General features: G+C 40.5%; 1 protein-coding gene across 4 annotated transcripts in view; it reads left to right on the top strand.

The window, feature by feature from the left end:
- The window catches only part of XRN1 (5'-3' exoribonuclease 1), a 117,439-nt gene that overhangs the window by 11,013 nt on the left and 90,569 nt on the right, over positions 1 to 15,857 (top strand). For all 4 annotated transcript variants that reach the window (XR_005010206.1, XM_036755388.1, XM_036755389.1 and 1 more), the window contains exons 2-5: positions 10,082 to 10,314; positions 12,885 to 12,982; positions 13,844 to 13,953; positions 14,041 to 14,151. Coding sequence is in view for 3 of the 4 variants with exons in the window: in XM_036755388.1 (XP_036611283.1) it covers positions 10,082 to 10,314; positions 12,885 to 12,982; positions 13,844 to 13,953; positions 14,041 to 14,151 (552 nt within the window). In the remaining variant the exon portion in view is untranslated. The remainder of the gene's footprint in view (positions 1 to 10,081; positions 10,315 to 12,884; positions 12,983 to 13,843; positions 13,954 to 14,040; positions 14,152 to 15,857) is intronic.

Below are 15,857 nucleotides of genomic sequence, written 5' to 3' on the forward strand. Positions count from 1 at the left end.
GTACATGGAGATAAGTAAGGAGGCTAGAAAGGAACATGGCCCCATGTTGAAAAGAGCTTTAAAAGGCAAGCGGAAATTTGGATCATAAATAATTGGGAGCCAGTGGAATTATAGAATACAGAAATGATATGGTCAGATCTGCACTTTAGGAAAATCTCTTTTACAACTTACAGTAGATGGATTGAAGTGTGGAGAGACTTGGGACAAGGAGATCAATTTAGGTGGCTGTTCAGTAGTACAGGTAAGAGGATGGCCTGAACTGGGGCAGTAGCTGTGCGATTGGAGAGAAGGAAATATATTGGAGGAGAGAGAGAAAGGATGCTGGACTCTTCACAAATTATTGAGGAAGAAGGTGACACAGTGGACATAGTGCTCCTCCTAGGAGTCAAGAATACCGAGTTCATATATACTTCAGACCCTTATTAGCCTCATGACTGGGGGCAAGTCATTTAATCACTCAGCTTTTGTCAAGATCTGTAAAACCCTCATAGGGTTGTTGTGGGATTAAATGGGATAACATATGCAAAATGCGTTACAAACCTTCAGATACTATATGAATCTGTCATCATCATCATCTTTTCTAAAAACTTTCACCCAGAACTGAGCACAATGATTCAGATGTGATTTGAGGGCAAAGTACAGGAGGACCAGGACTATAGAACCATAACTGGAAGAAACCTCAGTAGCCACCTAAGCCAGCTCCCTCATCTTACAGATGAAGAAACTAAGGCCTGCAGAGATAAATTTACCCAAGTATATTCAACACAGGGAGTAATAATGTGAAGAGAATTATGATTTTCAAATTAATCGATATATGTGTAATGAATATACTGATAATTTAGATTTTTCAAGAAGAATTGCCTCTTCTTTTTTTTAAATGTTCTGTGCTCTTTTTATTTAATATTTTTAGTTTTCAGCATTGATTTCCACAAGATTTTGAATTACAAATTTTCTCCCCAATTCTGCCCTCCCCCCACTTCAAGATGGCATATATTCTGATTGCCCCATTCCCCAGTCAGCCCTGCTTTCTGTCACCCCACCCCACCCCATCCCCTTTTCCCTTACTTTCTTGTAGCGCAAGATAGGTTTCTATGCCCCATTCCCTATATATCTTATTTCCCAGATGCATGCAAAAACAACTTTTTTTTTTGAACATCTGTTTTTAAAACTTTGAGTTCCAAACTCTCTCCCCTCTTCCCTTCCCACCCACCCTCCCTAAGAAGGCAAGCAATTCAACACACATGTATCATTATGTAAAACCCTTCCACAATACTCGTGTTGTGAAAGACTAACTATATTTTGCTTCCTCCTATCCTGTCCCCCTTTATTCAATTTTCTCCCTTGAGCCTGTCCCTTTTCAAAAGTGTTTGCTTTTGATTACCTCCTCCCCCTATCTGCCCTCCCTTCCATCATCCCCCCTTTTTTATCCCCTTCCTCCTTCTTTCCTGTGGGGTAAGATTCCCAATTGAGTGTGTATGGTATTCTCTCCTCAAGTCAAATCTGATGAGAGCAAGCTTCACTCATTCCACCTCACCTGCCCCCTCTTCCCTTCCAACAGAACTGCTTTTTCTTGACACTTTTTTGTGAGATAATTTACCCCATTCTATCTCTCCCTTTCTCCCTCTCTCATCCCTTAATTTGATTTTATTTTTTTAGATATCATCCTTTCATATTCAACTCACCCTGTGCCCTGTGTCTATATATATGTATATTCCCTTCAACTACCCTAATACTGAGGAAGGTCTCATGAATTAAACACATCATCTTTCCATGTAGGAATGTAAACAAAACAGTTCAACTTTAGGAAGTCCCTTATGATTTCTCTTGTTTACTTTTTCATGCTTGCCTTGATTCTTGTGTTTGAAAGTCAGATTTTCTATTCAGCTCTGGTCTTTTCATTGAGAAAAGTTGAAAGTTCTCTATTTTATTGAAAGTTCATATTTTGCCTTGGAGCATGATAATCAGTTTTGCTGGGTAGGTGATTCTTGGTTTTAATCCTAGCTCCATTGACCTCTGGAATATCATATTCCAAGCCCTTCGATCCTTTAATGTAGAAGCTGCTAGATCTTGTGTTATCCTGATTGTGTTTCCACAATGCTCAAATTGTTTCTTTCTGGCTGCTTGAAATATTTTGTCCTTGATCTGGGGACTCTGGAATTTGGCAACAATATTCCTAAGAGTTTTCTTTTTGGGATCTTTTTCAGGAGGCAATTGGTGGATTCTTTCAATTTCTATTTTACCTTCTGGCTCTAGAATATCAGGGCAGTTCTCCTCGATAGTTTCTTGAAAGGCACCGGCCCTGGAGTTAGGAGGACCTGAGTTCAAATCCAGCCTCAGACACTTGACACATGTACTAGCTGTGTGACCTTGGGCAAGTCACTTAACCCCAATTTCTTGAAAGATGGTATCTAGGCTCTTTTTTTGATCATGGCTTTCAGGTAGTCTAATAATTTTTAAATTATGTCTCATGGATCTATTTTCCAGGTAAGTGGTTTTTCCAGTGAGATATTTCACATTGTCTTCCATTTTTTCATTCCTTTGGTTCTGTTTTACAACATCATGGTTTCTCATAAAGTCACTAGATTCCACTTGCTCCAGTCTAATTTTTAAGGTAGTATTTTCTTCAGTGGTCTTTTGGATCTCCTTTTCCATTTAACTAATTCTGCCTTTTAAGGCACTCTTCCCCTCATTGGCTTTTTGGAGCTCTTTTGCCATTTGAGTTAGTCTGTTTTTGAAGGTGTTATTTTCTTCAGTATTTTTTGGGGTTTCCTTTAGCAAGTCATTAACTTGTTTTTCATGATTTTCTTGCATCACTTTCCTTTCTCTTCCCAATTTTTCCTCTACTTTTCTAATTTGCTTTTCCAAATCCTTTTTGAGCCCTTCCCTGACCTGAGACCAATTCATATTCTTCTTGGAGGCTTTTGATGTAGGGTCTTTGATTTTGTTGAGTCTGAGTCTGAATCTGAGACCATTTTCGCTGCCTGTTCTCGTTCCCAGCCAACTATTTGACCCTTGAGTTTTTTGTTGGGGGTGAGACTCCTTGTAGAGTAGAGAGTACTTTGTCCCAAGCTTGAGGGCCTGTGCTGTTGTTTTCAGAGCTACTTCTACATGGCAAGCTCTGCCACACCAGTGCTCCTTCTCCCCCAGGAACCGCCAACCAGGATTGCAGCCCAGATTCAGACTGGGCAAAGCAAGTTTTGCACTCCTGCTCTAATCCACGGCTTAATCCCTCCCATCACGTGGGCCTGGGGCCAGAAGTGACTGCAGCTGTAGCTCTGGAAGCAGCCTCAGAGCTGCACCACTACTGCATCCCCAGGGGCAGTGGCCGACTGCACACTCCTTTCACTCCCATCTAGCAGCTTTTCCCACTAACCTTCTCTGTTGTCTCTGGCGTTTGTGGGTTGAGAAGTCTGGCAACTGCCACAACTCACTGATTCAGGGTGCTATGCCTGTTCTGCCCAGCTCCCAGTCTGGTTGGTCCTGGTGCGTTGTGCTCCTCTCCAGTGTGAGCTCCGTGCAATAGACCCTTCCCAGCGACCATCTAGGCTGTCCTGGGCTGGTGCCCTGCTTCCCTTTGCTATTTCATGGGTTCTGCAGCTGTAGAATTTGTTCAAAGCCATTTTTTATAGGTGTTTGGAGGGCCTTGGGGGGAAGCTTAAGCAAGTCCCTGCTTTCCAGACACCATCTTGGCTCCGCCCCCAGAATTGCCTCTTCTAACTTGCAAGTTGAAAGCTTACAATCAATCAAACCCTTGACAACATTCTCACAATCACTGCATTCTTGTGCCTTATACCTTAAGTGAAGCAAAGCAAAGATTGTAGAACCATGCCAAATAACCACCCCCAAGGACCTGAATATACTGTTTCAGTACTGTTTCTATGAAACTTCAGGTCACCTTGTTGTGGGCTTGTCAAGGGAAACCACTTAGACCGTGGGAAATGATTGTTTGTAATCCAGTCTTCCTCCTCCCTTCCGTAATGGCAACCACACTGTGATACATACCCAGGATGGCTGCTAGCGCAGGTTCTGAGAGCTGCTTTACTAGGAAAGATAGCTGTTTCAGGGGTCAGCATTCTTCTTTAATTACATAAAATACAAACAGAGAAAATACAGAGAAGAGAAATAAAGACCAACAGACAGGGCTTTACTGCCGCAATCAGAACAATATTGCTATATATGTTTTACATTCACCACTGGAACGAGAGAGCCTTTACCTCTGAGCAGTCGAGGAGTGCTGAACAACATAGCCCCCAAAGCAAAGGCTCACCTCTCAGAATACATACTCTTTCAGCTAATGGGCTCAGAGCCAGAAGGCATCACAACCCGTCTGACTCAGTGCCTAATTAGAAATTAGCAAAAGGTATGTAAGCCTTCCTACAAGCAAGCAAGTTTCCCTTAATGAGCTTCACATGAGGCCTATTGATGGGCAGGGAAGATCTTATTCCCCATTAACCTTACACCTTCCCACTTGTATTTTATGTATAGAATCTCTGCCTTCACTACAGCAAGTGGAATTCTGATCAGGAGAATTCCTGATTTGCAAATCTGTTCCTCATAATTAAGCTAATTTAATAAACCATTACTTGATTACTGGAACTTTGTCTCTGGCTTGCTATTTTGTCATTCCCAGATTAGATACTGGCTCAGTAAAAATCCTGTTAACACTAATATTTATATAGTGCCCAGGTACTGTCTAAGGCAACGGAGAAAGAATTTTACCCTAGGGTCTTTGACTCTAGAATCAGAGATGACCTTTCCACTGAATCACCCTGCCTCCCAGAAGGAGAAAAGGATTGTCACCTCCCCCTTCTTGGATGCTAAGCCTCCAGTCACTGTACTCCTCCCTACTTTCCCATGACCTTTTGTCTCACTTTCCTTCATTTGAAATCTTGTCCTTGTAGTTAACCAGTTAAACTTTACCCTGTCCTTCACCAGTGAGTCTCTTGGCCCTTTGTCCTCTCATTACTCATCTTTTCTAAACTCCAGTCTTGGCTTATTTTCCACCATCTGCCTTCTTTGTTTTTACTTGCGTATTGCTGAACATGGCTGGAGGGAATAATCACAATTACAGTGCCTAGATCCACTGCAAATTTGTTATCTAATCTCAATGGGATTTTCATTGCTTCACACAGCCCTCTTCTTTGATTGACTCTTCCTTACTTCACAACAACATATGTTCTAAACCTATTTTCTCTTCAGGCCTCTCATAACCACCTTTACCCACTTCCCCCTCAGTATGGGACCTCTCATCATACTTTACTGAAAAAATTGAAGCTATCTGACATAAACTTCCTCCTCCTCTCGATTCCACACCTGAAGACATTTTAACATCCTCCATTCTCTCTTTCTTCAGTCTTTAAGGAAGAGATGGCCCTTCTCTTTACAAGGCTAACCCTCTACTTGTACCTTCTTACTACTATCAGTTCTCACCTGTTCTGGAAGCCCTTCATTCTGAATCTCATTTCAAGAGATTCCCAATCTCTTCTTATCCATTAACTTCTTCTCTACAAACATGCCCAGATTTTCCACATCATTAAAAAAAAAACCCTTCATTTCATCCTACCAACTCCTGTTCCAAGCTGTCATCCTCTTGCTTCTTGCTTTCATAGCCAAACTCCTAAAAGATTAAAAAAAATTAAAAGACTGTCACTTTATTTTTTTTGTGTATATTTTATTTAATATTTTAGTTTTCAACATTGATTTCCACAGGATCCCAAGTTACAAACCTTCTCCCCACCTCCACCCTCCCCCCCGTTCCAAGACAGCATATACTCTGATTGCCTCGTTCCCCAGTCAGCCCCCTCCGCCCCCCCATCCACCCTCAACCCACTTTCTGGCAGGGCAGGACAGATTTCCATGCCCCATTCCCTATATATCTTGTTTCCCAGCTTCTTGCAAGAAAAAAAAAATTAATTTTTTTAAGCATCTGCTTTTAAAACTTTGAGCTCCAAATTCTCTCCCCTCTTCACCTCCCACCCACCCTCCCTAGGAAGGCAAGCAATTCAACATAGATCACACATGTATCATTATGTAAAACATTTCCACAATGCTCATGTTATGAAAGGCCAACTACATTTCCTTCCATCCTATCCTGTCCCTGCCTCATTCAATTCTCTCCCTTGATCCTGTCCCCCTTCAAATCCTCCCCTCATCCACCCTTCCCTCCATCATCCCCCCTCTTTTTATGCCCTTCCCCCTACCTTCCCAAGCAGCAAGATACCCAATTGAATGTGCATGCCATTCCCTCCTCACCTGCCCCCCCCCAACGGAACTGCTGCTTCTTGCCACCTTTATGTGAGATAGTTCACCCCATTCTCTCTCTCCCTTTCTCCCTCCCCTAATACATTCCTCCCTCACCCCTTAAATTTATTTCACTTTTTTATATATCATCCCTTCATATTCAGCCCATCCTGTGCCCTCTGTCTATATTCCCTTAAACTCCCCTAATACTGAGAAAGGTCTCATGAATTACACACATCATCTTTCCATGTAGAAATGTAAACATAACAGTTCAACTTTAGTAAGTCCCTTATAATTTCTCTTTCTTGTTTACCTTTTCTGCTTCTCTTGATTCTTGTATTTTAAAGTCAAATTTTCTATTCAGCTCTGGTCTTTTCACTGAGAAAGCTTGAAAGTCCTCTATTTCATTGAAAGTCCATATTTTGCCTTGGAGTACTACTTGCTGGGTAGGTGATTCTTGGTTTTAATGGCTCCTTTGACCTCTGGAATATCATACTCCAAGCCCCTCGATCCCTCAGTGTAGAAGCTGCCAGATCTTATGCTATTCCAACTGTGCCTCCACAACATTCAGATTGCTTCTTTCTGGATGCTCGGAGCATTCTCTCCTTGACCTGGAAACCCTGGAATTCGGCGACAACATTCCCAGGAGTTTTCTCCTTGGGATCCTTTTCAAGAGGCGATCAGTGGATTCCTTCAACCTCTATTTTACCCTCTAGTTCTAGAATATCAGGGCAGCTTTCCTTGATAACTTCTTGAAAGATGATGTCTAGGCTCCTCCCTTGATCATGGCTTTCAGGCAGTCCAACAATTCTCAGATTATCTCTCCTGGATCTATTCTCCAGGTCAGTGGCTTTTTCAATGAGATACCTCACATTGTCTTCCATTTTTTCATTCCTTTGGTTCTGTTTTCCAACATTGTGGTTTCTCATAAAGTCACTAGCTTCCACTTGCTCTAATCCAATTTTTAAGGTGGTATTTTCCCCAGTGGTCCCTTGGACCTCCTTTTCCACCTGGCTAATTCTGCCCTTCAAGGCATTCTTTTCCTCATTGGCTGTTTGGAGCTCCCTTGCCAGGTCAGTCTATTTTTCAAGGTGTTGTTCTCTTCAGTATTTTTTTGGATCTCCCCTAGCAAGTCGTTGCCCTGTTCCTCACAGGTTTCTTGCATCACTCTCATTTCTTTTCCCGATTTTTCCTCTACTTCTCCCACCTGCCCTTCCAAATCCTTTTGAGCTCTTCCATGGCCCAAGCCCAACTCATATCCCTCTTGGAGACTTTTGATATAGGCTCCCCAACCCTGGTGACTTCTCTGGCTGTATGATTCAGTCCCCTTTGTCACCAAAAAAGGAATCTAGAGTTTGAGTTTGCATCCAAGTTTGAGTCCGAGTTCACCTTTGCTGCCTGTTCATGTTCCCAACCAACTACTTGACCTTAGGCTTTCAGTCAGGATCTGACTACTTGTAGAGTAGAGAGTACTTTGTCCCAAGCTTTAGGGTCCAAGCACTGCTGCCTGCAGAGCTACTTCCACTTCACAGTCACCCCAGGCTCTGTCACAGCAGCACTCCTCCTCCCCCAAGAACTGCCAACCAGGACTGCAATTCAGATCCAAGCAGGGCACAGCAAGAGAATCTGCCTTTGTGCCCACAAAGGGCTCCTTGCACTCCCGCTCGGATCCGCCGCCAGATTCCTCCCACCTTGTGAGCCAGGGACCGGGGAAGCTGCTGACTCTGGCCCTCTAGAGGCAGCCCCAGGAGCTTCCAGCCACTGCAACCGCCACAGCTGCACGCCCACCTCCACCCCAAGAGCTGGCGGCCAGACCGCTCTGAACTCGATCCCACAGTTTCCCCCCAACCCACTCTTTGGCTCGTGCGGGCTGAGAAATCCAGTAACTGCCACAGCCCACTGCCCCATGCCCCAAGGCCTCCTCTGGCTGGGCTGCCTTCCTCTCCCAGCACCAGGCAATAGACCCCTCCCGACGACCATCCAGACTCCTCTGGGCTGGAGACCTGCCCCCCTCTGCCACCCCATGGGCTCCGCAGCTCCAGGACTGGCTCAAAGCCACTCCCCACAGGTGCCCAGAAGAACCTGGGGGGAGCCCAAGCAAGTCCTCGCCCTCCCACAGCCATCTTGGCTCTGTCCCCAGACTATCACTTTCTTAACGCCCACTCACTTTTCTACCCTTGTAAATCTAGCTTCCTTCATCATTTTAACTGAAACTGCTTTCCCTGAGGTCACAGTGATATCTTTATTGCTGAAGCCAGTGGCCTTTCTCTGTCCTCATGCGTCTCAACCTGTCTGCAGCATCTGACACTATTGACAACTCCTCAGCCTAGATACTCTGCTTTTTTTTTTGGTAACACTGCACTCTCCTGGATTTAATTACGACTGCATAATCTTTCTCAGTCTCTTTTTCTAAAGCATCATGAGGTATGTACCCACATAGAACTTAATAAATGCTTATTCATTCCTGAGCTCCAAACCTATAGCTCCACCTAGTTATCCTATATGTATCTCAAACTCGTTATGTCCACAACTGAATTCATAATATTCCTTATCCCTAAATCTTTTTTTCTTCCTGACTTCTAGTCACCCAGGTTCACAACTTCACTTTACCTTATTCCTCATAATCCAATTCATTAACAAGTCTTGCCAGTTCTACCTCTATGACATCTCTCATCTGTCCTACTCACTCTATTCGTACAGCCACCACCATAGATCAGCACACCTGCTTCCTCCTTCACCTTTGTTCATTTTCCTTGGCTGTTCCCCCTGCCATGGAATGCTCTCCTTCCTAGGGTCTGCCTCCCAGCTTCCCTGGCTTCAAGTCTCAGCTAAAATCCCACCCTCTACAAGAAGCCTGCCCGTCTCCCTTAATTCTTGTATATGTCTTCTTTTCACAGAGTCAATTGCAAGTTGCCTCCCGAATTAGAATGTGATCTCCTGGAGAGCAGAGACTTATTTTTGTTTCACACATAGTAGTGCTTAAAAATGCTTGCTGACTTGACATTTACACACACTGTGTTCTAGCCAAACTAACACTTGCAAGTTCCTAAAGTAGGCATTGCATCTCTTGTGTTTGTATAGGTTCTTACTATGCTTAGGATGCCCTCCCTCTTCACCTCTGGAAACTCTTCTAGCTCGCTTTAAAGCTCAGGCCTTTCCTGATTCCCACAGTTGTTAATCCCCTTCCCACCAGAAATGATACTTATCTTGTCTCTAACTTATATTTACTTTTTTATGTATATGTTGTTTTCCCTCCTCTCCTCCTAAGTGTCATGTGAGCTTCTGGAGGGCAGGAACTACTTCATTTTTGTCTTTGTATCCCCAGTATCTAGCAGTGTCCAACACATAGTACATATTTAATAAATGCTTATAGAATTGAACTGAATTATTTCTTTTCCAAGCTTGGAGTTGTTTCATCTATCTTGTGAGCCCCCATTTCTCCTCATGGCCTTACCTACGTTGCAGCTCTGCAACATGGTATTTAACCTGGTGGCTATACCTAGACAATTTCTCATTTGTTCTTCCTTTCCTTTTAGAATCCTTTTGATTTGATTTGCATATATTATTTATTTCATTGAGGCAAAATAGGCTTTGGGAAGTTGAAGGACTTTTCTTAAGTAAAACATTCTGAATTAACTCTGAAGACATCATTCTCAAGTGCTCACTACTTTGTGAGCACTGAATATCTTTACATTATCATTCTTCTCTTTTTTGGTGAATTGTAGTTCATTTTGCTAGAATTAGCATTCTTACTTTACTTAATGAGTGATGTCATTTTCTCCCTTGCAAATGAAGCCGTGACTGATTTTCACTAAATAGTATTTTTCTTCTTCGTTTTTAGATTCCTGAATTTGACAATTTGTACCTGGATATGAATGGAATCATACATCAGTGTTCACATCCTAATGATGATGATGTTCATTTCCGAATCTCTGATGATAAAATTTTTGCTGATATTTTTCACTACTTGGAGGTATTGTTTCGCATTATTAAGCCCAGAAAAGTTTTCTTTATGGCAGTTGATGGTGTGGCTCCAAGGGCAAAAATGAACCAGCAGCGTGGGAGACGTTTTCGGTAAAGTGAACATTTTAAACTTTTGTTTAAAAGTATTGTTTTAGATTAATAATATTTTGCTTAGTTGTACATAATAATTTAGGTTGCCATTATTGATAGTTTTTCAATACAAAGCTAGAATTTCATAGAAGCTAGAGTTGGGAAGAACATTGCTGACCCCTTAGTCCAACCCATACAGGAATCTACGTGATAACATACCTGACAGCTCTTCATCCAGGCTCTCTTTGAAGACCTCCAATGAGAAGGAGCCCATAGTCTCTCCAAACAACTGATTCCATTTTCATGCATCTCTATTAGGATGGGTTTTTTTCCTAACATCAGACTTAAATTTGCCTCTTTGAAACCTGTAGCCATTGTGCCTGGCCTGCCTATACTTAATAAACGTAATCTGCTTCCTCTTCCTGCTTCCATCACAGCCCTTCAAATACTTGAAAACAGCTGTCATGTCTTCCCTTTTCTTCTCCAGGATGTCTCCCCTGATGCTTCAACAGACCCTCATGTGAATTGGATTCAAGGTCTTTATTCAGATCATTAGTAGGAAAATTAAACAGCGCAAGGCCTGGCACTGAACTGTTAACAATGCCTCTTTTTGGTACAGAGGAAAGGGCACTTACTCTGAAGTTGGGTTTCTGTTCCCACTTACTCCATGAGTGACCTTGTGCAATCTCTCAGATCCTCAGTTTCCTCCTCTGTGAAAGAAGGGAATTGGACTGCATGCCTCTGAGATCCTTTCCAGATCCAGATCTATGATCTTATGACCCATTTTTTCCACAAGGATAGTAGGAAGTACTTGACTACAATCTTGAGTAAATGAGAGCTACAGCATTTCGCTATTATACCAGCTTAGTAACTATGAAAAAGGAAACAATGTTAAGTCTGGGCATGAATTGTTCTTAATGAAGCCACAATCGATCTTTATAATCACTATTTCCTTTCATTAAAATATATTTTATTTAGCTAAGTTTTAAACAGATGGTCATTCTAGCTTATAGGAAATTAAGATCAGGAATTTAGGTAATATAAAGCAAAGAAACATTTTTTATTTATTTGGTCACACATTGAAGAGTTACTGAATTATAGCACTATAGATTTGACACTTTTAAGTGCATAACTTTGAGGTATTTGCTACTTGATGAATGTGATACATCGGTACCTCAAGGATCCAGGATTTTGTTGGTATGGAAACTTCTTCCATTGAGCCATGTCACAACCCTTCTGTCACTTATAGCCTACCAAGTTACTTGAGGTTCAGCAAAATTAAATGACTAGCCCATGGTTATAGATTACTGTCTTCTACTGTCTGTACCCTGCTATGTGGCATTTGTTCTCTATGCTCTCAAGGGGTTCCCAAAATGATATAGACAGATGATGTTTTTAAATATCTAATTATATTTTCCCATTGAATCATGTTATTTCAGGGATAATTTGTGATAGATTTAACAGAAGAGGATCTTAATTCATGACAGCATTTTCTTAATGCTTGAGAGATTTTTCTGCTGTCTGTAAACCAATACTTAAGTGACTGTTATATATAAAGACATCCCTGAAGTGAATCCTTTTGTAAATTTAGAAATCCTTTTGTAATACTGCTGATCACTCAGTGATTTTATGCAATATTTGTATATATGGTTTTGTTTTAATAGAAGTAGAAATTTGAGTAGTGAATTTGAGATACTTTTAAGTTTTCCTTCTTTAGTTTGCACAGTCATATTAGCAAGAATGTTATGCTATAGATTAAGCATTGGTAAGGTTCAGCACACAGAAAAATCACAAAATTGATTAAAATTTTGTGGGCACAGTCTTCATTTAAAATCTAGTGAGATCATTTAAGTAAATGTCCTTTAGGACATAGAATTGTGGTGTAGGTACTCATAGGGATATAGCTATGGGACAGGGCAGGGCTAGACCTGGACAGTTCTCTAAAAGGTCTTCTAGGTTCATGTTATTTTAATGTTTCAGCAAAGAAATAAAATAATCTTGGTAACAGAGGTAATTAATGTTATTTGATTTTTATTTTGAAACATTTTTAAATGGAAATGGTAGACAAAAGAAAATTGTGTAATTTTATCTTGTCTTTTTTAGAATTTAATCAAAGCTCTTGTCTTCTAATATATAGCCACAGGGTGTCCCAAAAGCCTTAGTGCAATTTTAATCTATTAAAGCTAAAAAAAAGTTTCGAAGAGCCTCAAATGCTATTTTCTGGAGTTCTTGGGCTTCATTTTAAGCACAATTGTGATGCTGTGGAGTGAATAGGTTTACAGCATTACAATTCAGTAGTCCTCTCATAAGGTACTCAGTGATTTATGTGTGTCCCATCAAAAATATAAAATCTTGTAGATTATCTTCAATTATCTTTAGTTTGAAGCACTTTTCAAGGGATAAAAGTTTTAAATTTTTAAAATATCACAATTGTAGAATGAAAGTATAGATGAGTCATTAATTTTATTGTAGGTGTTCAGGGAAAGAAATTTTTAAAAAATCTTAAGTCTAAAAAAATTAACTTTGTATAGTGCCCATTATTTTCATTTCTCAGGATATTTAAAAAACTTTTTTCCCCCTTAACTTTTAAGGGCAGCAAAGGAGGCAGAGGACAAAATCAAAAAAGCATTAGAAAAGGGAGAAATTCTCCCTACAGAAGCAAGATTTGACTCCAACTGTATTACACCAGGTAAATATATTTAGAAAAAAACTTTGAGGAAGGTTTAAAATGTTTATTGACAAGTATTCCAAAAAGATATTTCATTCTTCAGTTGTTTTATCCTGGTTACAGTGTTCAATTTGTTATGTTTTCCCAGTTGTATTTCAGAGAATTGTTAGATGAGTCAGTTTCCTGACTGTTAGTCTTAAATTTCCAAATGATTAAATCCACTATTCACATGGACAGGGGGAATAAACTTTTCTTTCCGATTCTTTATACTCCAGTGTTACCGTCCTTTACCGTCTCTGGAACAACCCTACAAACAGTAGCAATGGTAGCAGTAGTGGGAGTGATTTTAAACAACTTTTAAAGTTGTATGTCTTAAAATGAAATCTTACAAGGGAGTACAAGGTACAAAGGTATGATTAGCAAGATTATATTCTGTCGTCCCAAAAGAGCCCTACCAGTGTAGCTACCTATGGTCATGACAAAGACATACGTCTTTTACCTTTCCCATTCGACAGTGTCTCAGTTTTAGGGTACTTTGTCTCGGTGATAAAAAGACATGGACTGTTTACCAAGCAAAGGTTATACTAAACTGTTAGTCTATTTACCAGGAAAAAGTATACCATAGTCTGTGTGTGTGTGTGTGTGTGTGTACACGTGTGTGTGTGTGTCTGTGTTTATACACAGACACACACACACACACACACACACACACACACAAGACCCTGCAGCTCATTGTAATCTTATGCTTGCCATCTCAAGTACCACAAGAAATATATCTTGTCCTTGCCACTTAGAGATTATGAACTCAGGTCTTATTTTTCTTGCTGCTGGTAATAGGCTCGTTCCTTAGTGGCATTAGATAAGATTTTTTTTTTTTTACAGGGACTGAATTCATGGCCAGATTACATGAGCATCTGAAGTATTTTGTAAATATGAAGATTTCCTCAGACAAGTCATGGCAAGGAGTTACTATCTACTTATCAGGCCATGAGGTTATTTTGTCTTTTGACTGAAGCATTTTTCTGAATGTGATTTTCTAAAATACAGCATATTACCCCTTTTTTTGGCTTTATATTCAGACTCCAGGAGAAGGAGAGCACAAAATCATGGAATTTATCCGATCCGAGAAAAGAAAGCCAGATCATGATCCAAACATCAGACATTGTCTTTATGGCTTAGATGCTGACTTGGTAAGTATATTTGTGATGCTGAAATGTACCACTAGCCTAATGATTTCAGTAGTGTAAGTGACTAATAGAAGCTTTATATATAAGTTTGGTAGTGCTTATAGGTGATATCCCACTGAGGATCACTGCAAAAGGAATAACTAAAAGACTAGGAAAAGTAGTTGGGTTTTTCTTAAAGGAGGAAAAGAGTTGCTAGCAAGAATCTATAGTGTCTGACCTTAGCATGTAAGACCGAGGGTGTGGGACGAGTTTTGTTTTAGTCTTTGTATCCCTAGCATATAACAAGGTTCCTAGCATATAACTCAGTAGATCTATTACCTTATTAATGTTTGTATGACAACAATGCAATTCATAGCTCATTCATGCCTGCTTCTTTCTTGTTCCTTATATTCTCCTGACCTTACAAGAAAGGTAGTGAAACACACAAACTTTCCATCAAATAGCCCTTACTCTTACCACATGAATGACCTGTCTTTGTCTGTTGGAGAACAGGGACTTTCTCACTTTCATATTTGTATTTTCAGTGCCTGACACATAGTAAATGCTTAATTATTTTAACATTTTATTTCATCATACATGGCTTTGATAACATTCTTTATGCCATTTCTGCATAATTTCTGTTTTAGTGTATGTTGCAACCTCATCTCACTGTATTAGTGATCCTCAGTTTACCTCTTTGCAGACTGTAGCAGACCGTGACTTAAAATCATACAACACTACCAGAGAAATATACCTGTTCAAAAATATGCTCCCTCTGTCATCGTGTCTCCTCCCTGCCCCCCCCCCAAAAAAACCCAACCTTTGCTTCAGAGAACAGCTTGGGAATCTGTGAAAGAAGGCAATCCAGTTCACTCTTCCTCTCCAATTAAATTTTGTTAATTGTCCATTTGCTGTGTGTGTGTACATTTTTATACAGTATACTACTAGATGAACTTTATAGGTTATCCAACTATATACCTCATAATCTGGTCACTAGGAATTGTTCCTCTTGTGTTATTTTCCTATGCAGATAGTCAGACCAGTTTCTTTTGATTTATTATGGCTCTGATTTAGGAGTTTCTGTATTGTTTCAGAACTTGATGCAATTCAGCAATGTCATCCACAAATAGCAGCATCTGAAGGACCTCGCCTTCTATGGGAAATCCCTCTTCAAACTGGACATTGCTCTGGATCACCTCTATGAGAGTGATGAGCATGTCTACAGAACATATATTGCCCTATCTTATACTTCTTTTTTTATGTTTTATTATTTAATATTTTAGTTTTAAACATTGATTTCCACAAGATTTTGGGTTACAAATTTTCTCCCCATTTCTACCCTCCCCTCCACTTCAAGATGGCATATATTCTGATTACCCCGTTCCCCAGTCAGCCCTCCCTTCTGTCACCCCATTCCCCCCCCATCCCATTTCCCCTTTCTTGTAGGGCAGGATAGATTTCTATGCCCCATTCCCTATATATCTTATTTCCCAGTTGCATGCAAAAACAACTTTTTTTTTTTGAACATGTGCTTTTAAAACTTTGAGTTCCAAATTCTCTCCCCTCTTCCCTTCCCACCCACCCTCCCTAAGAAGGCAAGCAATTCAACATAGGCCACACATGTATCATTATGCAAAACACTTCCACAATACTCATGTTGTGAAAGACTAACTATATTTCCCTCCATCCTATCCTGTCCCCCTTTATTCAGTTTTCTCCCTTGAGCCTGT

This window comes from Trichosurus vulpecula, chromosome 4 (genome assembly GCF_011100635.1).
Source record: "Trichosurus vulpecula isolate mTriVul1 chromosome 4, mTriVul1.pri, whole genome shotgun sequence".
In the NCBI taxonomy this organism is placed as follows: domain Eukaryota; kingdom Metazoa; phylum Chordata; class Mammalia; order Diprotodontia; family Phalangeridae; genus Trichosurus; species Trichosurus vulpecula.